This window comes from Epinephelus fuscoguttatus, linkage group LG19, assembly GCF_011397635.1.
Source record: "Epinephelus fuscoguttatus linkage group LG19, E.fuscoguttatus.final_Chr_v1".
In the NCBI taxonomy this organism is placed as follows: domain Eukaryota; kingdom Metazoa; phylum Chordata; class Actinopteri; order Perciformes; family Serranidae; genus Epinephelus; species Epinephelus fuscoguttatus.
This window is the reverse complement of record NC_064770.1, coordinates 39,074,955-39,087,403: the sequence shown is the minus strand read 5'-3', so window position 1 is coordinate 39,087,403 and position 12,449 is coordinate 39,074,955. Positions and strand designations below refer to the sequence as shown.

General features: G+C 41.3%; 1 protein-coding gene across 5 annotated transcripts in view; it reads left to right on the top strand.

The window, feature by feature from the left end:
* The window catches only part of LOC125879298 (uncharacterized), a 45,776-nt gene that overhangs the window by 19,741 nt on the left and 13,586 nt on the right, over window positions 1–12,449 (top strand). For 4 of the 5 annotated variants that reach the window (XM_049561124.1, XM_049561123.1, XM_049561122.1 and 1 more), the window contains 7 exons: window positions 458–472; window positions 704–742; window positions 2,339–2,587; window positions 4,477–4,506; window positions 6,809–6,829; window positions 7,324–7,433; window positions 7,575–7,634. In XM_049561124.1, coding sequence (XP_049417081.1) covers window positions 458–472; window positions 704–742; window positions 2,339–2,587; window positions 4,477–4,506; window positions 6,809–6,829; window positions 7,324–7,433; window positions 7,575–7,634 — 524 coding nt within the window. The remainder of the gene's footprint in view (window positions 1–457; window positions 473–703; window positions 743–2,338; window positions 2,588–4,476; window positions 4,507–6,808; window positions 6,830–7,323; window positions 7,434–7,574; window positions 7,635–12,449) is intronic. The other variant, XM_049561126.1, reaches the window with a different exon arrangement.

Genomic DNA, 12,449 nt, shown 5'->3' with positions numbered 1-12,449 from the left:
ATATCTCTTCTGGCCTGGTAACGCCTCGGGGTCCTCCAGGAGGAGCTGGAAAGTGTTGCTGGGGAGAGGGACGTCTGGAATACTTGACTTGACCTGCTGCCCCCGCAACACGGCTTTGGATAAGTGGTTGAAAATGGAAAGAAATTGTAGTTCAAGTTTCTATTCAGGAAATGTACAGCAAAATCACATATGTAATTAGATAATGCCTCATTTGCATATTTAAACATAACATTTTAGAAAACTTGTAATACAAAAAAGAATCATCTTGATGTAAGTAATCAGCTGGGGAAGTTTTGTGGTGATTTCTGTTAGTTAGAAATGTTACCCTGTCCACCTGTAGTGTCTTTTTGTGACCAAGTGTATGAATGTGTGTAATCATAGTCTTGTGTTTCCTAAATCTGATTTTAACATTTTGAAATTAATAATTTGTTTCTCTGTCTTTGTTTTTGGATCACAGGCTGTAAAAACTATGGTGAGTGTCCACGCTGCATTGTGAGTGTTGGTGTGTGGAGTGTGACGAAAAGTGTGTGTGTTTGTGTGGTGTGTGTGTGTCTTTAATTACTGTTATTATGTCTGTCAGAGTGCTGGCACCATTTTTTTTTTTTTTTTTTTTGATTCATCTATTCGCTTTAATTGAACCATATAATTTTGCTTTTATGAGGCTCACTTTTGTTGTTGTAACACTGATCTCATCTGTTTTTAGAGCGTGTCTGTGAGCTCCATAAAGAGAGACAGCCCATTCGTAAGTCACACCTTTTGTTCAGCGTTGATTTTAAAGTGCATGTTGCAGTTATGCATGTGAAATCCCAGAAATCACGCTTGCTGTTGCAGAACTGCAGTCCTCCATCTCCTCACTATTCACTAAGAGAACCATGGATGCAGGCGTAAACTTTGGTTTTTAGAGCTTCTGCCATTTTTGAGTGATTTGCACATTTTCACATCATCGGTGCCACCTGCTTTGTCTTTACTTTGCCTCTGCGCCACCAACGGCAGGTATTATGTTTTTGGGTTGTCCGTCCCTCTATCCATCCGTCCATCTGTCTGCCCCAGTCTTGAAAACGCAACATCTCAAGATGCCTTGAGGGAATTTCTTCAAATTTTGGCACAAAAATCCACTTCAACTCAGCGATTAACTGGTTATATTTTGGTGGTCATAGGTCGAATGTCAAGGTCATCTTTCTCATTTTTGCGGAAGCAATATCTTAAAAACACCATGTCAAATCAAGCACAAACATCCACTTGGACTCAACGATGAAGTGATTAGAATTTGGTGGTCAAAGGTCAAAGTCAGTGTGAACTTGCATCAGTCTCCGTCTCATTCTCTTGAACACAATATCTTAAGAACATCTTGAGGGAATTTCTTCAAACTTGGCACAGACATCCTCTCAAACGATGACGATGAACCTATTTAAATTTGGTGGTCAAAGGCCAAGGTCACTGTAACCTTCTATCCATCTCATTCTCATGAACACGCTGACTACATTTTGGTGGTCATAGGCCATCTTTCTCATTCTTGTGAAAGCAAAACACCTTGAGAGTATTTTGTCAGATTTAGCACAAACATTCTCTTGGACTCAATGATGAACTAATAAGAATCTAGTGGTCAAAGGTCACTTTCACAAAGGTAATTTCTTCACATTTGGCACAAACGTCCACTTGAACCAGTGATGAAGTCGTTAGATTTTGAGGTCATCTTTCTCATTCTTGATAAAATAAGGTCAAAGGTCAGCTTCACTGTGATATCATCATGTTTTAACGTCATATCTCAGGAACAGAAGGGGAGACATTTGGTCAGATACTGAATTGGTGACTCTAATCTTGAAACCGTGCTGACTGTACAGATCTTTGCTGTTACTAATAACTAACTAACTCAGAGGCTAACGCTGTGGTAGCAGCTCTGTGAGGCTAAAGTTGCTCTCATCAGCACGCTAGCATGCTCGCAATGTAAATCATTACACATTAGGCAGGTATAAAACAGAAGTCACCTTCTGCTGAACTTTAGAAAAGTCTCTAAATGATTTACTAGTCTATTTTTATGGTATCCAGTTCTGGCTGAAATAAGATCATTATTTTAAGTAAAAGGAAGTTTGGAATCTCTGAGACCTGCATGACCACCAACAAATAGACAACATACAGTAACAGATTCAGGATATTTCAGATCCCTGTACTTTTAAATACCAACTTTAATTTGACCCAATCTTCCTCTACTGCTGCTAATATCACTAATGCCAACGATATTTCTGCTTCCTCTTAATGACGTGCTAAAACTCATCTTGCTTTTCTTGCCAACAAAGTCCCCTCTTGTAAGATTTTATTACTGACTGACTGCTTTCTGCAGTTTCTGAGGAGACAAAACCATCACAACGCCCACCACCACCACCAACAACAACAAAGGCAACACTGCCAGAAACAACAACAGCAGCACCAACAACACTGCCAGACACAACTAGAGCAACAACAACAGCAACAACAGCAGCAGCACCAACAACACTGCCAGACACAACTAGAGCAACAACAACAACTGCAACAACAACAGCAACAGCCTTGTCACCAACAGTCACACAGAGCGCAGTTAGCGGAAACAATGGTAAGCTATTTAAATGGCACTTTATATGGTTAGATGATCCGTACGGTTACCATGGCCACAGAGAATACTCCTTTATTGTTTACAGATTTTTTGATGCTTCAGCACCGGCAACAGCCGCTTCAAGTTTTCAGGTCGTTCATCTGTTGGTCCCATTCTTGCGATATCTCAAAAACATCCATCAGTTTTCAACTGCTTATCCGAGGCAGAGTTGTGGCGGCAGCAGGCCGAGCAAAGCCTTCCGGACGTCCCTCCCCAAGCTCCATCCCAAGGTGATCCCAGGCCAGACGAGCCGTTCTTCCCTCAAGATCCCTCTTCGCCCAAATCGGATTCAGAATGTTGATAAAAACAGGAATTAGCAGTCTGAGTCCATCAACATCTCCACGACTTGCGCAACCATACACTTTTCCGTCTGTGCCGGCATGTTCGCGCAGTTTACGAGCTGCTACATTTCCGATGTAAACAACAACATCTGTTTCCAGTGGATTTTCTTGTTCGTTTGTTTTTGGACATGGCAGTGCCGTTCTATTTCAGAAGACGTGTAACAGCGCCCCCCATCTTGAAGCAGTGAAGACACAGATTGCCGGAATATCTCGTCGTGTTAACTAGGGACGCACGATAAGATCGGCACATCATTGGCATCGGCCGAACAGCTTTAAAATGAACTATCAGAATCAACCAACCAACCAACATGCTTTTGCATATTTCGCCCAATGAATGAATATTACATACATTGAAAAGTATTTCATGTCTCCATCTGCTGGTGGGCCGTCACCATAAGAGTATGTATGTATAATATGATGTTAATTCCACTACAAAAGAGACTTGATGATCACTGAAATTAGGTGGGGCATATATTGATATCGGTATCAGCTATTGGCCAAATGAGTTGTTACATATCGGCATATCAGCAAAAAATCCAATATCGTGCATCCCTAATGTTAACTTTCCCACATCCAGTGCAGAGCAGAGAGTCTCTTCCTTCCTTCCTTCCTCTTCCTCTTATCTGTGGGATGCATCCTCTGTGGTGGACGAGACAATCCCAAACCAGGCTGAACAGGAACATGCTAAACGCCACAGCACGTTAACTCATAATAAACTGACCTCAGCATGCTAACCCAATCAAACCTTAAACAATAAATGACAGTTCAAGTGGCCATGGTACCAGAGTGATACTGCGCTCTGTAATGTCCCATTATAGACAATAACAGACTGCTGTGCATCGTCATGTTCTTTGACTCCATCTTATGGGTTATTTTCTAATAATGGGTCGCCTCAGAGCGCATTATCACCACTCTGAAGATGTTATATTTATTATTTTATTGGTTGAGTATTGTTTGAGTCGTTTCATGAAAAACAAGACGTGACTCCTTCTAATATATTGCTATTCTTTCACCTACCTATCAGCCCTTATGTACATCTAATTTGTGTTTTAGTTTGATTTGAACAACAAAAAAAACAACAACCATTTGACACTGTGAGGTTTGATATTTCCCTTCAGCATGTTGTCCTTACGTTCATAAACGCACTGCTGTATGAGCATGTCCTGCAGCTGAAGCTGAGAGCATTTATGAATCCATGGTTGTCTAGTGATCGAAATAAAATGACACTAACAATCAATCACTTGCAGCTGCATGACTTTTACAGCTCGCGCTGAATGCAGCAAATGAAATGAACGATTCACTCAACCAGATCGCATGCTTGCTGTGATTTGTCATGTAATCATTCAACAGTAAAAAATACAGTTTTCCTGTTTAGATGCTTTTGTATAAGAACTGTGCTTTGATATTTTGACTCTCTGATTTTCTGCAATTTTAAATAATACTAGTATCTTTTTTTGTTTCACACTGTGAGTTTGCATCATACTGATATTTCTTTTAATCTCTCCATAGCCAATAATTCAAAGATTGTACATGAAGCAGGTAAGCTTTTTTGCTCTTGATTCAAATGTGTGTATTTGGCTCTAGTCTGAGTTTAGTCTGTAAAACATCATGAAATAGTGAGGTGTCTTTAAACTGCATGATTTGACCGACCAAAACTCAGATATTCAGTTTAAAAACAGAGACAGTCCTCACTCTAACCCCCTGAGAGTTTTTGTTTGGTATGAATTTTTAATTTGTCCCAGACATCTGGGATTAGTAGAGCCTGATAAGAATAAAAATGAAGCATTGTCTTTGAACAGCATGTAGTTTTGGACAAAAACAATGACCTCATTTAGACACTGGGTTTTCAGTTGTCACAAGTGTTATAAAGGCAGGGCAGCTGTTTTTGTAGAGCACATTTCATACAGCAGGGCAATTCAAAGTGCTTTACAGAGCAATAAAATATAAAACACAATAAAGGATAGAGATTTACAATTAAAACACAACAACAATAAACTACATTAAATTAATTAAGTAAATCATTTACAATTAAAAAAAAAGCAAAAGTGCAGACAAGAGGTGCAATGACAAAAATACAAATATAAAGTTGCAGTGCAGTTTAAAGTATTTGAGTAATGAGAATTACAGTGCAGTGTAAGAAATAAATATTTCAATTAATAAAAGGCAGCGGCAAACATAAGTGGAGCATAAAAACTAAACGCTGTTTCGTCCTGACTCTGTGGACACAGAGCAGACGTGTCCCTGAAGACCTGAGGGGTCTGGATGGTTCGTACTGTAGCTGCAGGTCAGAAACTGTTCAGTGTTTTATAAACCAGCAGTTGATTCTCTGACACACAGGAAGTCAGTGTAAAGACCTCAGAACTCTCTTGGTGTTGGTGAGGACTCGAGCGGCAGTTTTCTGAATCAGCTGTCTGACTCCGTCACAGTGGTCAGGTCTGCTGAAGATAAATGCAGAGAGAAGGTTTTCCTGCTCGTGCTGAGACATGAGTGCTTTTATCCTTGAGATCTTCTGAAGGTGACAGCAGGCAGACTCTGTAACTGTCTTAATGTGGCTGTTAAAGTTCAGCTCTGAGTCCAGGACTGCACCAAGATTATAAAGAATAAATCTGTTTATTTCAAAGGCTGAAAAACATTGTGCAAAAACAAAATTACAAACAATGCAACATGTGTTCAGTGTTTTGTATCTCTGTCGGTCAGGGGTCAATGTTCAAGTCTTACCTCTTAACTTTTTACTTCATTGCCTGAACATGGCTGTGCAAAAACAGAATTGCAAATGATGCAACATATCATACAGCCTTGTGAGGTTTGCATGAATTTTCCCTGCTCCATACTCCGAGCTAGGAATGTCCTTTATGTCTGCAGGAACAGTCGGTCACACTTGATTGTCCTGTGTGAAATGCTGCAGTTATACAATAATAAAGTCCCAATGTCCTCAAATGAGTACTTCCCAATAAACACCATCTTATCTCGTTAATATTGTTTAGGTTGGTCAAATTTGTTGTCATATCAAACTACAAACATTCTCAAGTATAAATAAACAAGTTCCAATCATCAAATCTTATCAGGTTTTGGACCTTGTCCATTTTTTTGTCGGGGTCGGTTGCAGACTGACTTGGCAGAGATGGCTGCCATCTTGTTTTTACTAGATTAAGATGCTGATACACCAAATTGTGTTGAAGAGTGAAGTGGAGCCTGAGGAGGAAGCATCGGTTAGCCCCGGTTTCACTACAGGCAGATTCACTTGCTACAAGCGCGGAAATAAAACCTGAACAGCCAATCAGAGTGATCTCTCTCCCCGACAAGCTCCGCCGCCGATTCAACATGCTCAATCGGCCAAAAAGCCGCTGACACTGAAGTGCTGACAATGCGGGACACACCACAAAAAGTAGGCCGACAGACGCTCACCGATGGCCCAGCTTTGGTCGACGGCCGACCGTCAGCTTGGTGTGTCAGGGCCTTTAGAGACTGTGCTCTTACTGCCACTAGATGGCACAAAAAGTGTCCACAAATGAGGACAACAGGTCTAAGTTAAGCTACATGAGGTATAAGGTGCAGCAATCCAAAAATGTACTGTCCACGTATGAGGACGCAGGGCTGCAGGAGGTTAAGAATCCAAAATATGAATTTTTTTGTCAGGAAATCATTCAAGCAATTTATTAATTATTTCATGTTGGCAGTTAATTTTCTTGTTTCATGTGATTATTTTTGAGTGGTTATAAGAGTGAATAATTTTATCGCTTCTTTACTAGATGAGAAAATATTAGAACTTGTTTTTACTGCCTTTGTTGAGAAGTAAATAAAGAACTGATCACTGACATATTTATTTTTGATCTTTTCACAGGGAATGATAATACAAACACAGGTAAGTTTTTCCCTTCTTTAAAATCAGCTGATTTGGTTTGACAGAAATATTTCAGAGAGCTGCTCCAGAATCACAGATATTATAATTAGTTGAGTTTAATCACATGGCTGGTTGGGACATATTTGTTTTTAGTAGTTTGAAGCTATTGTTTGTTAACTAAGCACCGACTCAGTGCCAATACATAAAACAATATTTGCAGGTTTATTGTCTTACTATAGACGTGTAGTTTATAATATTTATTTTCTCCAGCAAATAAAATCCACCAGCATCTGTGTGTTTTGTATCACGATGTGACATTAATTAGAAATGCCACATGGAAGCTACACATGGTGCTCTCATTAGCTCAGACAGGCTACAGTGAGTTTTAACAGTGAGTTCAATTTGTGAAATATGTTGCTGTTTGCAAATGAAGAAAATCAATATTTTTTCAGTCACTGATGATATGTTTTTTTGTTAAAAATAATTGAAGTTGTCTCTGCTCTCTCTGTGACCAGACCCCCTCAAGATATTCTTAGGGATTTCTGTGATCTTCAATGTGATCGCAGTGCTGGGTGGTTTGTACATGCGCCACCGGTGGACGCAGGACAGGAAACAGTGGGGGAACGTGAGTAAAATCATGTCTGATTGTTACGGTCCACACAGTAGTGTATTATCTGCCTAATATATATTCAAGAAATATTTGCTGGGATTGTTGTACCAGTGTGCTGCTGCATCATACTAATTTTAAGTGTCATTTCTTTTTCAGATGTTAGTCCTTGAGTCGAAGGGATACTCAACAGAAGCTCCACTAGCGACAGAGCCGAGGGTACGGCCACAGACGTTTTTTCATTCATTCATTCATTTCCTGTAAATCCTGTTAGGGGTCGCTTATCTCAGCGGGGTTCACTCTGGACAGGTCACCAGACTATCACAGGGCTGACACATAGAGACAGACAACCATTCACACTCACATTCACACCTACGGACAATTTAGAGTCACCAATTGACCTATGGCTAAGCCAGGTGTCACAGTACACGGCGTTTCACAGGAGGCAACTGATGATTTTTGGGGACATAACGATCAGATGTCATTGAGAAGTAACCAAAAGGGCCTAAACTACGCATTGGAGGGATATATTCATCATTTTATTGTTGAGAAGGTCGATGAAAAGCTTAAATTACAAGCCAACATTTACAGGTCACAGTGTACGCTTGTGAACCGCATCTGGTTGCCGTCACCATCAAAGACAACAAGTTAAAGTGCCACTGAAGTTAAGGTTTTTGGCTCAGAATATGAGAAAAGGATAACGGCCTTTTTACCATCTTTACCAAGAGTGTCTCTGCGTTAGTTTGGTGCTACAGTATTTACACTGAATCATTCAGCATAACGTTTGCCAACCTTTGTTATCTCTGCCATTACAGATAAGTTAATGAAGCTAAGCTCCAGAAGTTAACGTTAGCTTAACTAGAGCCCTTTGGACAACAGCTAACAATGATGTACCATCACCAAAGTACAAAACTAGAACAAAATAGGCTAATGAACTCCCAGCAAACAAGGTGACATGATGAACAACGCAGCTAGGAGCTAACGTTAGGCTAACTTTAGCTAACGTTAGCTAGAGATGTTCAAGATAACTTTATATTTCTTTCCAGCAAAGTGACAATATGTTGCCTCAAACACAATGTTGACTTATGTTGGACTAAGAGTCTCATCCTACTCTCTAATGTGCTATGTGTGAGCTCAGTCCTGCGTGTTCTTTAATGAAGCAATAGGAGAAGATATTCGGTCTCAGTTAATGTAGTTTATTAAGCAGTAAAGGAATAAAATTACAGAGCTCTGGGTCTCAACTTTACGTCCCTGACGAACAACAAAGGTGTGTCAGTTCACGAAGTCTGACCTCCTGTCCTTTCCCTGACCCAGTATATTTGAGCGTAACAGAGTGTCATTGTGCACGCAAGGCGTTGTCCTCTTCTCATTGGCAGTTCCACTTCCTCCTTCACCACACCACGCCCCTGCCTCATGTTAATCTGACTCCTTCCCGCTGGCGGTGGGGGCGTGGTTCCTGTTTTGAAAGACAAGAGAACAACACAACTCCCTACACGTGCTGTACCTTACTATCTGTACATCACTTTCTATTCTTTTACCATATATGAAACTAATTATCTAAGCATTGCGATATGTGCTCCTCAGACTTCATGTCTCTTCCTCTCCTGTACTTCTCCGCTTCTGCAAAGCAAACACATTCAGATCAGCTGAAATCATCTCAGTATTCTCATTGTTCACATATCTAAAACTTATATAGTGAAACACAACTGATAGTAAAACACATAAAATCGTTCTATTCCCAACAGTCCCCCTTTTGGCCTCATAGGACTGAGGCCACTTTTTTTTTTTTTCAGTCCCAATGTCTCCAGGTCCCCCTTTTTAGGTCTTGTGATTACTGCACTTTTTGTTTCTTTTGAAACAAAAAGTTATAACTCCCCCTTTTGGTCTCATACACATGAGACCACTCATTTCTGTAGTTTGTAGTGCACAAAGGTAAATATAAACGTGTAAAATATAAAAGTAAATATGGAGTGTAAATGTGCTGCAAGCGAATCTTTCTTGTATCCTGGCTTTATATTACTCAAACGTACTCTGGGCAAAGTGTTGCTTCAGAGGAGCTTCTAACCTTCACATTGGTCACAGGATATCTTTACCGCACTTATGCTGAACTAAGAGTAAATGTAGGTGTGAGTGAGTTGTTTTTTTTTTTTTTAGTCTTTATTGTCTCTTATGTCTTCCAGTGTTCGGGCAGGTGTCTCTGCCACTGCACACTGACTCCAGTGATACCATGTGTCACCATTTACCGGTAGTTTGACGGCGTGGGACGTCCCTTCCATGACTTTGTAGGGGCCAGTCCACCTATGCTCCGACCACTTTCTTTTAATCACCTTGAGCAGGACCCACTCTTCTCCTTCTGCTCCCTCCTGAGCTGTGGTCACCTGTTTGGAGAAAACTGACACCAATGCTGTTAGTTGGTCATAATACAGTTTATATTGTAGAGGACTTTCTTCCTCTTCTGTAGTTTGAATCCCAGCTCCCGGTCCTGGGAACCTGCTGTTTTCAGCTCATATGGAGTAAAACCTGTCAGTGAGTTAACAGAGCTCCTGATGGATAATAGAGCTAGGGTAGCGCATCCACCCAAGTCATTTTAGTCTGGGCACAAATCTTGCCTATTTTTCCCTTAATAGACTGATTCATTCTTTCCACTCTGCCCTGTGACTGAGGATGATAGACTGTACCAAATGTATGTTTTAGTCCCAGTGCTCTCTCTACTTCTTGTAGATCTCTGTTTTTGGAATGGGTTCCGTTGTCGGATCTGATTCTTTTGGGAAACCCATGCGTGGGAATGTATTGATTGATCAGAAATTTGATTACTGTCTTTGCATCCTCTGATTTGGCAGGTATGGCTTCTGGCCAACCAGTGTATGCATCCACTGCCACCAGAAGACACCTGTATCCTCCCACTCTCTCTAGCATGTCTGTATAGTCATTAATGACCTCTTGACCTGGGAGTTTGGGGAGGGGAATTCTCCCTTGATGTGGTTTCACCGTGGGTCTAACATTGTATTCTGTACATATTTTACATTCTCTGATGTGATTCTCAATCATGGCTGGCAGAAAAGGGTGCCACCAATGAGTGAGACCTCACACCATTTGCATCTTTCCACAATGAGTCACACCATGAGCTTCTTGAAGGACTGATCTCCTCAGCCCTGGGGGCAGTGCAGGTCTCCCGTCTGGGGACCCCCACATACCCTCTGTCTTTACTGCTCCTCTTTCTCTCCAGACTGTGAGCTCCTCTGGAGAGGCTTTCTGCTGTTCTGCTATTAACATACAGTACAGGCCAAAAGTTTGGACACACCTTCTCATTCAATGCGTTTTCTTTATTTTCATGACTATTTACATTGTAGATTCTCACTGAAGGCATCAAAACTATGAATGAACACATGTGGAGTTATGTACTTAACAAAAAAGGTGAAATAACTGAAAACATGTTTTATATTCTAGTTTCTTCAAAATAGCCACCCTTTGCTCTGATTACTGCTTTGCACACTCTTGGCATTCTCTCCATGAGCTTCAAGAGGTAGTCACCTGAAATGGTTTCCACTTCACAGGTGTGCCTTATCAGGGTTAATTAGTGGAATTTCTTGCTTTATCAATGGGGTTGGGACCATCAGTTGTGTTGTGCAGAAGTCAGGTTAATACACAGCCGACAGCCCTATTGGACAACTGTTAAAATTCATATTATGGCAAGAACCAATCAGCTAACTAAAGAAAAACGAGTGGCCATCATTACTTTAAGAAATGAAGGTCAGTCCGTCCGGACAATTGCAAAAACTTTAAATGTGTCCCCAAGTGGAGTCGCAAAAACCATCAAGCGCTACAACGAAACTGGCACACATGAGGACCGACCCAGGAAAGGAAGACCAAGAGTCACCTCTGCTTCTGAGGATAAGTTCATCCGAGTCACCAGCCTCAGAAATCACAAGTTAACAGCAGCTCAGATCAGAGACCAGATGAATGCCACACAGAGTTCTAGCAGCAGACCCATCTCTAGAACAACTGTTAAGAGGAGACTGCGCCAATCAGGCCTTCATGGTCAAATAGCTGCTAGGAAACCACTGCTAAGGAGAGGCAACAAGCAGAAGAGATTTGTTTGGGCCAAGAAACACAAGGAATGGACATTAGACCAGTGGAAATCTGTGCTTTGGTCTGATGAGTCCAAATTTGAGATCTTTGGTTCCAACCGCCGTGTCTTTGTGAGACGCAGAAAAGGTGAACGGATGGATTCCACATGCCTGGTTCCCACTGTGAAGCATGGAGGTGACACTGTTGGGGATTTATTCAAAATTGAAGGCACACTGAACCAGCATGGCTACCACAGCATCCTGCAGCGACATGCCATCCCATCCGGTTTGCGTTTAGTTGGACGATCATTTATTTTTCAACAGGACAATGACCCCAAACACACCTCCAGGCTGTGTAAGGGCTATTTGACCAAGAAGGAGAGTGATGGAGTGCTGCGGCAGATGACCTGGCCTCCACAGTCACCGGACCTGAACCCAATGGAGATGGTTTGGGGTGAGCTGGACCGCAGAGTGAAGGCAAAGGGGCCAACAAGTGCTAAACACCTCTGGGAACTCCTTCAAGACTGTTGGAAAACCATTTCAGGTGACTACCTCTTGAAGCTCATGGAGAGAATGCCAAGAGTGTGCAAAGCAGTAATCAGAGCAAAGGGTGGCTATTTTGAAGAAACTAGAATATAAAACATGTTTTCAGTTATTTCACCTTTTTTTGTTAAGTACATAACTCCACATGTGTTCATTCATAGTTTTTATGCCTTCAGTGAGAATCTACAATGTAAATAGTCATGAAAATAAAGAAAACGCATTGAATGAGAAGGTGTGTCCAAACTTTTGGCCTGTACTGTATTTACATCACAGGGCGGCAGGAGGTTATGCACTGTTCTCTCTGTTTGTAGCATTACATACTGCTGACTGTATCCTGCCTTTCCTTTGGCTGCCACATCTGCTGCGTCATTCCCTCTGGAGACAACTGTCCCTGTTTTGTCATGACCCTTGCACTTAATCACTG